At 49.8% G+C, this 15,523-nt stretch overlaps 1 protein-coding gene across 50 annotated transcripts in view; it reads right to left on the bottom strand.

Annotated features, from left to right (window-relative positions):
- Nucleotides 1–50: 50 nt before the first annotated feature.
- The window catches only part of LOC132008419 (MAP kinase-activating death domain protein), a 39,641-nt gene continuing 24,168 nt past the window's right edge, over nucleotides 51–15,523 (bottom strand). For 22 of the 50 annotated variants that reach the window (XM_059386991.1, XM_059386993.1, XM_059386995.1 and 19 more), the window contains 10 exons: nucleotides 15,258–15,320; nucleotides 14,900–15,020; nucleotides 14,692–14,797; nucleotides 11,797–11,907; nucleotides 10,074–10,181; nucleotides 5,973–6,137; nucleotides 5,671–5,743; nucleotides 5,431–5,537; nucleotides 1,307–1,353; nucleotides 903–992 (listed from right to left, as the gene is read on the bottom strand). In XM_059386991.1, coding sequence (XP_059242974.1) covers nucleotides 1,330–1,353; nucleotides 5,431–5,537; nucleotides 5,671–5,743; nucleotides 5,973–6,137; nucleotides 10,074–10,181; nucleotides 11,797–11,907; nucleotides 14,692–14,797; nucleotides 14,900–15,020; nucleotides 15,258–15,320 — 878 coding nt within the window. In that variant the 3' untranslated portion in view covers nucleotides 903–992; nucleotides 1,307–1,329. Of the gene's footprint in view, nucleotides 993–1,306; nucleotides 1,354–3,236; nucleotides 3,307–5,430; nucleotides 5,538–5,670; nucleotides 5,744–5,972; nucleotides 6,138–10,073; nucleotides 10,182–11,796; nucleotides 11,908–14,691; nucleotides 14,798–14,899; nucleotides 15,021–15,257; nucleotides 15,321–15,523 lie in introns of all 50 variants that reach the window. The other 28 variants (XM_059386970.1, XM_059386971.1, XM_059386972.1 and 25 more) reach the window with 3 other exon arrangements.

The raw sequence follows: 15,523 nt of genomic DNA, 5'->3' as shown, positions 1-15,523 counted from the left end.
CCCGGGCTGAGAGGAGGCATCGTTAAATACAAGGCAGTCAGGGGCCCAAGGAGAGCTGAGGATATTTATTTCACATTCACACATCTGTACATTTTCTATAAATAATGTAGCACTGAACTATGTACAACCATCTCTTGCCCACACCCGGTGCCAGGAGACGCCGCCTGCAGACACTGGCTGTGTTCACTGACTTTGGCCCCATCCCACCCGGCTTCCTGGGCCTGGCAGCCAGTGGTCGCTGGGCCTCTCCAAGCCCAACCACTCTGCTCTCTCAGGCCAAAGGCAAGGCAGACCTTAGGGAAACTGCTGCTCAGCAAAAAGGAGCCCTCGCTCCCTGCCCCCACCAGCCTGGGAAAGGCGTAAGGACGAGGGAGGCTGCCACTCACTCTGCCACCCCGTGACTCTCCCTGCCTTTCCCTGCCCACCGCTTGTCTGGGCAGACAGGCCTCAAGCTTCCCTCCCTCGGTACCAAGTGGGACTTCGCCCAGCACCCAATCATGCCGGATCCCGGAGGACGGAGAGCCAGAGCCCTGCCCTGGAGGGTTAAGAATGCCAAGGATGAGGAACCACAACACAACTCTCAGGGACACGCAACGGTGGGCTCCTACTCTACTCAGAGTGTTTAGAAGCCACTGGCCCAAAAGACAGACAGACATCACTCTTGAGCCCTGAGGGAAGAGTAGACTGGTCTCCAGGGAATGGAGAGGGAGCAGGTAGAGGAAACCAGCGGAGCCCTGTGACAGACACTAAGACACGCTGAGACACACAACTGTGAACCAACTAAGCCACGGCTAGGGGCTAGCAGAGAACACACGCGCAGCATTGTGTCCTTGCGAACAGAAGACGCAAGGGCATCCCCTGGACTGGGGGGCTCTCAACCCCTCCCATCAGCTCGAGACGGGCCGGGGCGGGGTCCTGAGGTCTTCCTCCCTGCTGCGGACTGCAGCCACGTATGAGAAGAGACACAACACAGAGTAGCAGATCTCATGGGCCTAGAGGGGAGAGGAAAACCAGACCGATCAGATTCCTGAGACTCCCGACATCACCACGTGGGGAGATGCGCCCAGCAGGAAACTGCCCTCGCGGCTGGCCGGTGGGACAGGGCATCTGTGTGCGTGGGTCTCTCCCAGAGCTGAAGACTCGTTTTGGCTTCAGCTGAACCTGCGGCATCTAGACCAAGCTCAGCTCTCCAGCCATCCCTGGTCGGCCTGCCCCCGTGCCCTCGGCGGGCCCGCCCCACTCCTGTGGGAAGGTCCCCGGGGAGCCCTGTGCAGACCGGCCTGCCGGACTTGGGGGGCACACTCACCATTGGTGTCTTGTACTTGTGGCTCACCACTTCTTTAATTTCAGGAACTAAAACCGGACGGGCAAGAGACAAAACAGAAAGTTCAAAACTAAGAGCGATAGTGCCAGGCTCCCCCAGGCGGCAGCGCCCGGTACCGGGGTCCCCTTCCCCACGGTGGCCTGTCCCAATGGCTGCAGCGGCTTCTGCTCGGACAGCTCCTGCCCAGCCGCTGCCGGGTGAGAGGACACGGCCCCAGACTCCTCGGCCAGGCCTGTGCGCTCTGTCGTGGCTCCCTGCTCGATGGCTGCAACTCTAGCCACTTCTGTGAGAGCCTCAGCACGGGAGCAGGCTGGCCTTTCACCACGGCCCCGAGGAGCTGCTGTGGGGTGTCCCCCCGTGTCGGCCGGGTGAAGAGAGTCGTCTCTAGCCTGTGCCATCACCTGAGACGCCCAAGAACTCCTCCCCGTTCCCAGCCCAACACTCTGTTTGTGTTCAGCATGGTTCCCTGTACCCCCAGCCCCTACGCAGAGCGTCCTGAGGCTGGACGGGGAAGTGGCATGACCCTAACACCCAGCAGACTTGTAAGCGTCCTTCCCTGAGTGGCAGGAGAGGCCCAGGCCTGCCTGTGTGAGGGAGAGCGTCAGAGGGCTCTGGAGCAGACACACCGAGCAGAAGACAGGCGAGTACAGCACCCGGGGAGGGAGGTGACAAGGACCATCAGGCAAAATACACACATGTCCACAGCCCAGAATGCAAGACTAAGTCACCCCTGCCCTGGCCATGCAGGGGTTCTGCTTGGCCAGAGGAAGGAGGAAGGCCCCCCCTGGGGCTCAGCCATCCTGATGGCCCCTGGAGGTAGGAGCAGAGGGGCGTGGTGTCCCCCTGGGGGCCAGAAAAGGTAGGATGAGAGTTGGCCACACCTTTTTACTGACCCTGGGAGGTAGAACTTGTGGGGGGACCCAGGGTTACCAGGGGATAAACTCATCATAGGTAGAGCAAGAAGCCCAGGTCCTTCTCCTGAGTTGAAAGATTCCCCCAAACATCTCTCTGGCAGAACAGGGAAGGGAGCACACAGGGGGGAAACTCAGAACCAGTAAGCCAGCACAAGGGGGGAGGGAGGCCAGGAGGAGGAGGGTGAGGAGAAAAGGGATGGGACAGACTGGCGAGTGAGCAGCTAGTTTGCTTGAAGGGGCCCATCCCACCCACGGCGGGGCCCAGGCAGGGTCCTGTGGGAGGCAGCACGAGCCGAGATCACTTTACCTGCTGGAGAACGAAGGTTTTCATAGCAGCGATGAGGGGCACAAAAGAATGAAGCACAAACACAGCAGGAACTCAAAGCCCCAGGGTGAGAACCCACTACAGCACCACCGCTCAGCAGCAGCGCCTGGCTGCGGGGAGGCCGGCTCCCAGCCTCCGGCGACAGCTGCCCTGCCTGCCTCGGAGGCCCATGGGGCTTCCCTGCCCTCTAGAGTGGCTACCCGGCCCCCGCACGTCCCTCTTCCAGCATGGAGGCCAGGTGGATGCCAGGGGGGCACTGGGGTGGCTGGAGGGAGCCCTGGGCTGCTAGGAGGAGCTCAGCAGGCGACATGAACACAGCAGAGCTTGAAAACTGCCCGTCTGCTCTGCCCCAGAACTTTCTGACCACCAGCTGGCCGAGAAGGGGGAGGGGCGTCCACTCACGGAGCCTCCACTGGAGCGTTTCTGAGCTCTAAACCCATCTAAGGCCACTTGCTCTTCTGCGACCCCTTCCCTAGCAGCCACTGTCTCTCTCTTCTTTCTTCCTCCTTCCCCTGGCACCTCGCGGCTTCCCTTTGCTTCCCTGTCACTCCTAAGCCTCCTGACCTCTCTGCAGAGGCGCTTCTTCTCTCTGCCTCTAGTCCCTCCTCTGGAGCGCCGAGGTTTGAGTTACTGCCATGTGAGTCCAGACCTAAGAGCAAAATAGTGTAATTACCAAATTCCTCCAGGACAAAGACGCCTCGGACTGTATTGCACTTTTTAATGTGATTCAGCTCTATGAAAACCTGCAAGAGAGGGAGGGAGGGCGGGGTCAGGCCCGGAGGCTCTCCCCCTGCCCAGGCTGCCCGCTCCCCCAGCTACAGCCCCGCCCCCCCGGCACAGAAGACCTAGTTCCCAGAGGGAGGGCCGCAGAATCCACACACACACAACTCAAAGCGCTAAGAAGCGAAGACAGCAGAAAGGGCATGTACCTTCCGCTCCTGGCCGGAGGAGAAAGCATGGGAGAGAAATGAAGGCGTTAGTTTTAATGGTCAGACCCCACCCGAAGGCCCCTCTGCTGTCCTGGGCTGCCCGCCCATACCCTCTGCCCAGGGCAGCGCCTGGAGGACACGGTGCCCCGGGGGTCTCCCCCGTCAGCCCATCAGCTCTCTACCCTTCCATGCATCCTCCTCCGGCGCAGAGGGCTGGCACGGGCGCAAAGCTCCCCTCGGACTGTCCTCGGGGTGGGAGGTGTTGATATCATCCTTGAAACAAAATCCAGGCTCTCCCAAGAGGTACGCGGCAGAGAACAATGGCTATCGCTTGGGAGCACCGACTGCGAGTTCTACAATCCTATCTGCGAGCCTCACATCCATGCGGCCCAGTGTGCAGCACGACCCTCGTTTTACAGAGAAGGACACAGGATCAAGCAATCTATCTGCTCACGAGTAACGAAGCTGGGCTCTGAGTCCAAGCACATCCTGACCCGGAAGATCCGTTTGTGACCCCGCCCTGGAGAACTCCACCAGAGGCCAATGCGTCCTCAACTCCAACAGACCCCACGGCCGTTCTCCTGTGATCAGTCAGGGCCTGACTCCCCCTCTCAGCAGGATCTCTCTTCTAGGGCAAAGCCTTAAACTACAGACCAGCAGCTTGTACCTATCCATGGACTGGTTAGACACTGGGTCGGTCCGGGTTGGGGGGGACCCAGGAGGGGGCTGGCCGCTGTTTAATAAGACCTCCTCTTCGGAAGGTGAGGCATCAGGGGAAGCCACAGCACTAAAAGGCGGTCAGAAGCCTGTTCCCCAAGAAGTGCCGGCACCTTCGTGTTCCAGGAAAGAGCTTCACTAAACCTCTCCTTGGGCTGACCCTAAGGTCTCAGGTATGCTATTTAATATATTAAAGTCACAGGCAGGAAATATACTGCTGGAAATAGACTGCCTGAGCAGCTGTTTCCCATCACACCAAAGCTGCCCGCTTGGGTTCCTGAAAGAAGAAACTACAATGGCAAGGGGAGGAAGAAAGCCACGGAGTCCAGAGGGCCACCTCCCCCGAGTGTGTGCAGCCTGGCCCGGGGCTGTGGTGCTCGCACACTCCGACCTGGCTCACAGCCTCAAGGGGAGGAACCAGGATGTCAGGGAAGGGGTAGGGAAGGCACTTGTGTGAAGAGACAGAACTGGGAACGGACCTGGGATGACGCGCTGGCCTCAGAAAGGAATTAGCTTAAGGACTGTCCACTGAGAGAAAAAGTAACACTGTGTTAAAAGACCAAGAGAAAAAAAAAAGTCAGCTCCTATGGTGGGATCACAATGAGAGAAAGATGGACTCTGAAGTGCTCCGCAGCCAAAAGAAGGGGAATGGGGCCTGTGGAGCAGGGGACAGAGTGGGGACACTCAGAGGAACGGAAAGAATAGGAAGAAGAATCAGCAGGAGAAATGGGCAAATAAACACACATACTCCAGGTAAGACAGACACAAGCTCCACACGCGCACACGCACGCACGCGCACGCACACTAGCTTCGTGCACACCGGAAACACGTGAGGAGATCAGCTGGTCTAGACTCTCAAAGCAAAACCACCAAGCAGAAGCACACCCTGGGAACAAGGGAACAAGGCAGACACTGTGCGAAGAAGGGCCAAGTGAGACGCTCCCACTCACACTGTGCTGGGTCTAATGGACGGAGGCAGCCTAGCCACCAAGGCTCCCTCTCTTTCCCCACCTCCCACGGAGGCTCCTCCTGCACCTTCTGGGTGGTGGCCAACGTCACTGCGCCCTCCCTCTGATTTCTGTCTCTGGTCCAGCTGCTCCCAACCTCCCACTAACCCCGAAGGCCCCGAGGCTCACTGGGAAAGCACTGGGACCTGGGCACTGAGCCTTTCTGCGGATGGAAGAACAGGGCCAGGCAGCCGCTGCTGCCCCTCCCACCTACCTGGCTGTGCATGAACTTGAGATTGATCCCTTCTAGGGTGACCTGCAGCAAGCCGCCCTCACCAGTCTTCATGTCCTGCACAGGGAACTCGCCACCCAGTTCAGGGCCTGCGGTGGGGGAGGAGGTCGTCAGCTAACTGGGGCGGGGACCCCGGGCCTGAGCTCCTGGTTAGGCCTCTGACCCTCAGGACGGACAGAACCAAGCAGAAGGCCCTTGCTCGGGGAGTCACTGTCTTCTCACCGGGTTTGATGCTCTGCTGTCGGGCCGCGGCTCTCTCCATGCTGTCCTTCACGCAGTAGTACAGTTCCCGACACTGCGGCACGGGGGACAGAACATCCCGTCATCTGGGCCTCCCAGGGTCCCCCTGCTCCACTCTCTACCGTCAGCCAGGGCCAGGCCACGGGGACAGCCTGCCGCATCCCACATGACAGCCAGACATAAAGGAGGCTCTCGACATGGATTGTGGAACTTCAACTTCCTTGCAAGAAGCTCGACGCTTCGCCCTCAGCACCCACCCCCGTCCAGACGGAGCTCCTGGGTACCTTCTTGGTATAGAACTTGTTGAGCTGAGTCTCAGAGCCATTTCTGCGCCACAGGCACAGCACCTTGGTCTTGGGGCAGTAGGTCATGTTGATGAGCTTCTCGTACCACCAGCGTTCGTACACCGTCCCGATGTTACTCCGCAGGACCACGCAGTCATCACACACCTGCGGAGGCCATGGGGAGCCTCAGCGGGCCTTGTCGCCTGGACTCTCCGTCAGCCCAGGCTGCACGGCCCTGTCTCTGGGGGGAAAGGATAGGACGGCTGGTCCTGGGAGCAACCCCACGGTCAGCTTCTCGGCCTCCTGCTTACTGTCTTCCTTTGTAGGGACACAGACATTGACCTGCCGGACGTACTGTCTGCTAGAAAGGTTACTGAAACAAAAGGAATCATGGAGAGGAGCCTGTGGGCAGGGAAGGAGGCGCAATCGGTGCTTCAACTTTCACTTCAACCCACGTCTGTCACCTCTTATATGCTCTCAACTTAAGAGGATCTCATGCCGCCACGTGCCACCCTGAGGAATGATCTCTGTGGACGCGCAAAGGCAGGAGACTACAGCAGGCTTAAGCAAGGAGGGAAAAAGGGAATCAATGATTTTCTAATACTGGTTTAGCCTTAGTTCTGCACAAATCTTTTAAACAATTAATCACCTAAGTGACACATGGGCAATGCTTATTGCAAAAAATATAATACAGGGAGGTATAAATTAAAAGGCAAACTTCTCCTTCACATTCTCTTTTTAATACTCTAAGTATTTAATTAACTAATTAACTAATTAATTTATTTTGAGAGAGAGTGTGTGTCCGTGCATGCAAGTGAGAGTGAGTCAGGGTGGGGAGGGGCAGAGGGAAAAGGAGAGAATCTTAAACAAGCTCCACATCTGGCGTGGAGCCCGATGTCGGCTCGATCTCATGACTCGAGCCAAAATCAAGAGCCACGCAGGTGCCCCCTTCACGTTCTCTTCTTATTCAACATTCTCCCTCTCAGATCAGACTGCATTAGGTTCCCCGCTTCCCGTTACTTAGCTGGGTCACCTTGGACAAGCTGGCCTCATCTGCATTTCCTCATATGGAGATTAAATAAGTCAATGTGCATAGAATTCTTCAAACAAAGCTGGGCACATAGGAAGTCCCTATAATTAGATGCTATAACATTATAATTATAATATAAAAAATGTAACAATGATTATCACAACCCCATTGATGGTTCTCAAATCTTTCTCCACATGTGACCCATTTTCCTGAGTTCCTGAACCTCTATCTGGATGGCTCACAGGCAGCACCTTGCTCTCATCACGCCCAAATCTGAAGTCGGCATTTTCTGCTGGGCAGATCCTCCTTCCGAGTTCCCTGTCGCCATTCACCCAGCGGTCCAAGCCAAAAATGAAGGAGTGATGTGAGACTCCTTTTTTCCTTCTCACTACACTAAGTTCTGTCCATTTCACCTCAAATACCCGTGGAACTGTCCCCCTCCCCGACTCCAGCTGGTAATTCATACTTCTTTTAAATGTAAGCTCCAAGGTCATTTCCAAGGGGTCATCCACTACTCCTAGATCCTCTGCTATGTATTCCTGCACTGCCTGCCCCTCTGCATCTTCTCCCATAACGTTCATCATACTTCCTGACACTTCGTTTCCTTAGCTGACTTCCCCAATGGCTTGTCAACCCCATACGGGCAACAGAAACCATGTCTCGCTTACTCACTGCTACAACCACATACCCACAGTACCTTGGCCTATAGTATGTGCTCCATAATTTAAAGTGAATGAAAAAGGAATATGCAAAACTACCAGTCTACTATGTAGAAGTTACAGAGGCTCAAAAGCCTTATGAAGAACAAGGTCATATAATAGCTGAGTAGAAACTAGAAATCTAGTCCTAGTCCGATTCTAGTTTTCTCAGGCTAGAGAGATGACAGTAACAATGTACCTGACTCATCTATGCTGTTGGTGGAGATAGAAACTGGTATAGTCTTTCCAATGGTGGTTGGCTGAATCTATAAAAATTTAAAATCTGTATAAGTTTGATCCAGAAATTTCACATTAAGAATCTATGAAATTAAGAAGTCTATAGAAATTCTCATGTGAGGGGCACCTGGGGGGCTCAGTTGGTTGAGCGTCCGACTCTTGGTTTTGGCTCAGGTCATGATCCCAGGGTCCTGGGATTGAGCCCCGTGTCAGGCTCCCTGCTCAGTGGGAAGACTGCTTCTCCCTCTCCCACCCCCCTGACTTGTGATCCCTCTATCACTGTGTCTGTCAAATAAATAAAATCTTTTTAAAAATAATAATAAAATAAAAGGAAAGGGTGAGAATCAGCTGCCACCTCTTTATGGTGCAGATATCCCGTTAGTCCTCGGCTCGAGGAGAGACCTAACCAAATTCTAAAACTTCACAGTGACATGAACACGACTCTCTTCTCAGCTACACCAACACATGTGTGTCGGCTTCAGGGCAGAACATCTGCCCCATACTTGATAAACCACTCATTCAGAAAGCTGTGGGTGTAAAAATCAAACTCAACTAAACCAAAAGGAAACAGAATACTTGTAAAATTATTTAATTTTACTACTTTATATAGGAGTTATACTTGGTTCCTTCATTCATTTTAGAATTAAAAATAACCAGTATTTTAGAATTAAAAATTAAAAATTAATTCTAGAATTAGAAACCAAAGCCAATTTCCTTTACAATCTTGGAATAAGGAAGGGTTTTTCTACCTATGACTCAAAATCCAAAGCTATTAAAAAAAAAAGACTAACTAATTCAACTACGTAAAAGTAAAAAGATTCTGCCAAGGGCTGGGGGGAGGGGTTAAAAAAAAAAGTAAAACAATTCTGCATGGCAAAAACCCATAGGCAGATTCAAAGGACTGATGAGGAACTTCACAGGGAACAGGTCAGGCAGCCCGTATCTACACCCACTGATCTCGAAGAGAGAGAGGTGAGCAAGTTGGGCAACAGGCAGTATGCACACCACCCATGAAGTATTCTTGCTAGAATACTGAATCTGAAACTCACCCGACCCCTAGAAAAACTACTAGTGTTTATAAAAAACACCAGTGATGAAGAAACGTGTTAATAACACTAAAGAGATGCAACCAGCAGAAAGTCTAGAACGTGAGGTACTCCGTGCGGCACTTTCTTCAATGAAAGAAATGGCAGAGTGGAAGGGGAACTGTTAGATGTTAAGAGCTACTTCAGAGTCCTATCAGCCAAAGCCATCTATGCATTTTTCCCTTTGGTGTGGTGACAGCCTCTGCGAGCTCTTCCAGCGCCTGTGCGTGTGTGGAGGGAAGCAGGTGCGGCCTCGTGCACGACAGCACGGTGAGCGACAGCACGGACGTGAAGAAAACCAAGGGCACGTATATACTGACCGGTGAGTCAACTACGGTACAACCACACCATGGAACATGACACAGCCGTAAAAAGAATGAGAGCCACAGGGAAAACAGCAGATGACATCATTGAGACGTATGGTGACAGATGGGGACCACACTTATCATGGTGAGCACTGCACAATGTACAGAATCACCAAATCACTATGCTGTACACTTGAAACTAATTCAACATTGTACGTCAACTCTTCTTCAATCAAAAAAAAAAAAAAGAACTTTCTTTTTGTACTGACATAGAGATCTTCAGGATATGTTCAATGAGAAAAGCAAGGTACAGATCAGTGGATATGATGTATTACCTTTCTATGAGAAAAAAGAAAAGGAACTTAACTTTATATTTTTTTGTGTGTTTGTATAAAATACCACTGAAAGATACAAAGGAAACCACAGAAGTGGTTACCTACAGAAGGAAGTGGTGAAGGGGAGGGGAAATTGAAAGGAAAGGGATAAGAAAGAGAGCGAGACTCCTAATGCCTACTGTTTCAAGCTGACTTACCGACAATGTGACTACATTATCTATTCAACACATATGTAAAAGAAATGATGGTGAATTATCCATTATATTACTTGCATAAGAGCCTGACGATTTAATGATAACTGGATCATGAAGATGAATGAGATTAAGTGGGAGAAATATTCCAGTATCCGGTCTAGGAGTTCTTCCCTGTGACTCTCAAATGTTCCTGTGAGACACAGGAACTAGCATTTACCTCCATGAAGAAGATATCTCCATTTGTGTCTGTCCCTGCATGTACCACAAATGTTTGCTTCTTCATGTGCCGGCTGCCACTGGACCGGATAGCGAGATCACGTCCATTCTGAGGAAAGAGAGATCTGTTAAGGACATCGGTAAATCTCTCTCACAGAGCTCTCTGGACCAAGAATTCCGGCCCCATCCCCCACTTCAGCAAGTAAATTCCTATCAGCTTACTGAGCACAGTGCCATCTGCTGGCCACAGGCCACGAGGGAGGGATGCGTTCTCAAATTTTTTGGCCTTGGGACTCCCATACCTCTTAAATATTATTCATGACTCCGGAGAGCTTAGGTTTCTGTGAGTTATATTTATGGATATTTACCATATTAGAAGTTAAAACTGAAAAAAGTAAATATTAATTTTGAAGTCATTAAGAATTCTATTAGTACACCCATTACATGGTAATATAAGTAATTTTTTTAAAATAACGTTATTTCCCAAAACAAGCAAAAAAATGAGAAGACTGGCATTGTTCCACATTTTTGCATATGTTTGTCTTTAAAAAATATCTGGATTCTCATTTCTGCTTCTGCATTCAATCCACTGTGTTATGTTGGTTTGGTTGAGTTATATAAAGAAAATCTGGTCTCACAGACATATATTTGGAAAAGGGAGGAGTATTTTAATAGCTTTTCCAGATAAATATGATCATTTTTCTTTGGTAATTATAACAAAACTTGAGAAGTAACAGTTTGTCATAGTTGCAATATGAAATCTGAAAACCCATCAATGAACATTTCATACTTTGTGGCATGAAATCCTTTTGTCTACCTTGCATTTTGATTGGATCTTTACTCACACTTGAATTTGTAACACCACATAATGGCCTTTCAAAAACTATGGGTTTAAGGAGTAATGTAGCTCTTCTAAATATTGACACATTTCATTACAGAGTATCAAAAAATCACACTGATTAATATCATCAATCTTGTTACAAAAGCCTTTAAATATCAGGAAGCTTCAAGCTTAAAAGTCTGAACAACCAAAGTTAGTCAATCCTCCTAGTGAAAATTATGTCCCATGAATGAAGCTGACAGTTCACCTTGCAACTCAAACTGTTACAATCACTTTTTCTTGAAACAATCATATTTTGCTCTGCAGCACAATACTTCCTGTATATTTCTCATTTGGTCACATAAAATATTAAAAAGATGTATCATCAATGATCAGATTAGTAAAATTAATGATTTGAATGCTTTCATTGAGAACATTCATAAGTGCAACTATTCTTCTTTCTCTTTTTTAAACTGAGAGTGCCCCCTGCCCCATGGCTCCCAGCATGGCTTACTGCCACTGCCTTCACTGTGTGAAAGTTACCAGCAGTTTTAGCTATCACTGCTTTTGTACCATCAGTGCAAATGTCAACCCAGGACAAAAAAGCAAAGATTTTAGTACTATTATGGAAATAGTTTTCAGCTCATGGATCCTTAGGAGTCCACAGACCACACGCAGAAGTGGTTGTGCAGGATGGTTCAGTACAGAGAATCCTGTCACAGAACAGAGGGACTAACACCTCATCCAGACTCAAAGCCCTATTTTCAAAACTGGGGGTCTTAAAAATATACACACCAACAAGTGACCCGTGGGGAAGCCTCTGCATTAGGTGACAAGGCTCTAGCCTGGAAGGTGACAAGTGCCAGGGGGAGAGGAGCCTAGGGGACAGCCCAGACATGCTTACCAGGTTCGCCAGCTGATCAAGCACTTCGTTGATTTGCTGGCTGTACACAAGCCCAATATGCGACTTGCCCATTAGGCGCCTCACCTTCTTTCGGATGTCATTCTTATTTACCTGCGAAGCCGAATGGGATCTTAATGAGGGCTCTGCTCTCTTTGCAACTGACATAGACATAGACATGACATAGACATAGACATGACATAGAGAGGACTGTACGAGCAAGTTTCGTACCATGTGAGACAATTCTGAGTCTACATCACTGAATATGAGAGAAAACATTCAACTGTTCTGCCAACAGGCTGGGAAGGAAAACCCTGGCTGTCTCTGGGTGGCTGCTGTAGATAAGTAGCTTTTAGAGCAGGTCTGGTTCAAATGGACTGGGGTTCAAGGAGACACTTCCTCCCTATCCCCAACTGTAACACTGAGCCCTGACAGGGCCATAAGAACTCGTGGGGCTCCTTGGAGTATAGTTCAGAAACGAGACTTTAGAGGAGCAACATTCTGGCTCGGCTGTAGCAGAGACATGTTCCCGGGGTTCAGGATCATCACCCTTTCCCAACCAGAGTTCACCGGGACCCCTGGAGTTCACCAGAGAAGAGAGATGAAACAAACTAAGTCAGCCTGTCAGGTGTTTTCTGTGTCGGATCAACTAAACCCTGCATGTTTAGAGAGGAGAAAGAGAAGAAACCTAGGGACTCACTCGCAAAACAACTCTCTTCTACCCATCAACCCCAAACTTATGCTTCCCTTTCAAAGCAGGACTCTTCTGTTTGATAACATAGTTCTTCCACAGCTATAACAAGTACAACCAAGTCAACCCAGAACGTGCCATTAATTTTTAACGAGTAGTTCTTTTTACACCTATGGAAAATTCTATATGATAAAGGGCTAGTGCTGAAAAATGAATTCTGACTATCCGAAGATTTTAGAAACTATTTTTTAAATTCATCGTATTCTGTATGGAGTTCTACTGGCATCCTAAAACTACTTAGCAAAGGAAGCCAATTTAAAATTCAAAATAGGGGGTGCCTGGGTGGCTCAGTCACCTAAGCCTTCAGCTTAGGTCATGATCCCAGGGTCCTGGGATTGAACCCAATGTCAGGCTCCCTGCTCGGTGGGGAGTCTCCTTCTCCCTCACCCCTGCTCATGCCCTCTCCCTCTGCTCACATAAATAAATAAAATCTTTAAAAATAAATAAATAATGAAAATAAAACTCAAAATAAACAGGGTGCCTGGCTGGCTCAGTTGGTAGAGTGTACAACTCTCTTTTTAAAAAGAGCTATTTATTTATTTTAAAGATGTATTCATTTATTTTTGAGAGGGAGCACACAAGCATGTGTGAGTGAGGGCCGGGGTGGGGAAGGTGGGCAGAGGGAGAGAGAAAGGGACAGAAGCAGACTTTCTGCTGAGTGGGGAGCGCGATGTGGGACTCGATCCCTTGACCCTGAGGATCACGACCTGAGCCAAAACCAAGAGTCAGATGCTCAACTGACAATGCCACCCAGGTGCCCCTGTTTATTTGAGAGAAAGAGAGAGAGAGAGAGAGAGAGAGAGAGGTGGGGAGGGGCAGAGGGAGAGGGAGAAAGTCCCACGAAGACTCCACGCTGAGTGCAGAATCAGACACAGGGCTCAACCCCATGACCCCAAGATCACCTGAGCTGAAACCAAGAGTTGGATGCTCAGCTGACGGTGCCACCCAGACCTCCCAAGTGTGCCACTCTTAATCTTGGGCTTGTGAGTCCCAGTCCTATGCTAGGCACAGAGATTACTTAAAATTTTATTTTTTATTTATTTTTTAAAAAATATTTTATTTATTTATTTGAGAGAGAGAAAGAGCTAGAGAGAGAGAGCATAGCAAGGCGAGGGGCAGAGGGAGAAGCAGGCCCCCTGCTGAGCAGGGAGCCCAAAGTGAGGCTGGATCCTGGAACTCCGGGATCATGACCTGAGCTGAAGGCAGATGCTTAACTGACTAAGCCACCCAGAAGCCTTCCAAAAAAATCTTTTTAAATAAGAAAATAAGGGGCGCCTGGGTGGCTCAGTGAGTTAAAGCCTCTCCTTTCGGCGCAGGTCATGATCCCAGGATCCTGGGATCAAGTCCTGCGTTGTGCTCTCTGTTCAGCGGGGAGCCTGCTTCCCCCTCTCTCTGTCTCTCTACCTGCTTGTGATCTCTCTCTCTCTCTGTCAAATTAATAAATAAAATAATTTTTAAAATAAATAAATAAATAAATAAGAAAATACAATTCAAAATGAACAAATGGAATAGAATCACCAATCATCTTTACAACATTCCTCAGTACAACAGCCTGGCAGCTTTAGACAAACAGAGCATGTGTGAGCTGTAGCAACCTCACACTTTCTTTTTCTTTTCTTTTTTTTTTTTAAAGATCTTATTTATTGGGGCGCCTGGGTAGCTCAGTGGGTTAAAGCCTCTGCCTTCGGCTCAGGTCATGATCCCAGAGTCCTGGGATCAAGCCCCACATCAGGCTCTCTGCTCGGTGGGGAGCCTGCTTCCTCCTCTCTCTGCCTGTCTCTGCCTACTTGTGATCTGCCTGTCAAAAAAAATAAATAAATAAATAAAAGATTTTATTTATTTATGACAGAGATAGAGAGAGAGGGAACAAAAGTAGGGGAGCTGGAGAGGGAGAAGCAGGCTTCCCACTGAGCAGGGAGTCTGATGTGCAGCTCGGTCCCAGGACCCTGGGATCATGACCCGAGCCAAAAGCAGACGCTTAACAACAGAGCAACCCAGGCTCCCCGAGACCTCACACTTCCAATCAGGAAGAGAGACCTAGTAAGATGCTCTGACAGCTTCCCAACTGCTCCAGAATTTAGGTCATAGGAACAGGCCTTGTCCTTCCAGCATCAGCAGTAGCTGGGCACAAGCAAAGTCGACATTACCTTCATCAGTAGCATGTAAGAGATGAGGTTGTGCAAAAGCGTGGCCAACAAACGATCTTCATCATCCTCCAGGCGCTTCCGGTCATGCTCTCCCAGGGACAGGTACCTGAGCAGGAGACCAGCAAAGTCAGCTCTTAGGCAAGAGACCACAGAACTAACTTGGAAGAGGCTGAATTTGCATTTTTCAAGCATTCACTAAGTCTCATACCTGTCGATCATTTCCTGGGGACCCTGGTCCATACCCATTCCTTCTCTCTCCAACATCACAGCATCTAAGAACGCGTCTTCCCAGAACTGCATTTGGTCCCATAAAGTAGAACGTTCTTTGCCTGTGTGGAACAGAATTTTTCTAGGGGCTTATTTAACATTAACATATAAAGAATACAGCTGCCAAACCAAAGGAAAGAGTAAGCTCTAGATAAAAAGGACAAATTCTAGGACAAAGCAAATGTGAGCCTCTCCACCCAAAAACTAACATTCCTGCCACCAGCCCCAGCTCCTCCAAGTGAGGCCCAGCCCCTCCCAAGGAGGAGGGATGAACACAGCACACAAAGAAAGGTGGTTACTTATAGAAAAGGTCTCCATAGCCGCATCCTCTAACTGGTCCCACATCGATCCTTTGTCCCTTCCTGCCAATTTGTGAGCAGGAAGAACCATGGTTGCAAGAAAGGAAAGACAGACAGACAGAAAGACAGAGGCTGTTGATTAAAACCAAAATCTAGTCTCTTCCAGTGTTCACCTACTGCCTTTTCCAGACCCAGTAAGTCACCTTCTGCAGATATAAACACACCCTCTAACATCAGCACTGAGATCAGCCCAGAGCTAAGCAGCT

The sequence above is a fragment of the Mustela nigripes genome, unplaced genomic scaffold (genome assembly GCF_022355385.1).
Source record: "Mustela nigripes isolate SB6536 unplaced genomic scaffold, MUSNIG.SB6536 HiC_scaffold_148, whole genome shotgun sequence".
Lineage (NCBI taxonomy): Eukaryota > Metazoa > Chordata > Mammalia > Carnivora > Mustelidae > Mustela > Mustela nigripes.
This window is presented reverse-complemented; position numbering and strand designations above follow the sequence as displayed.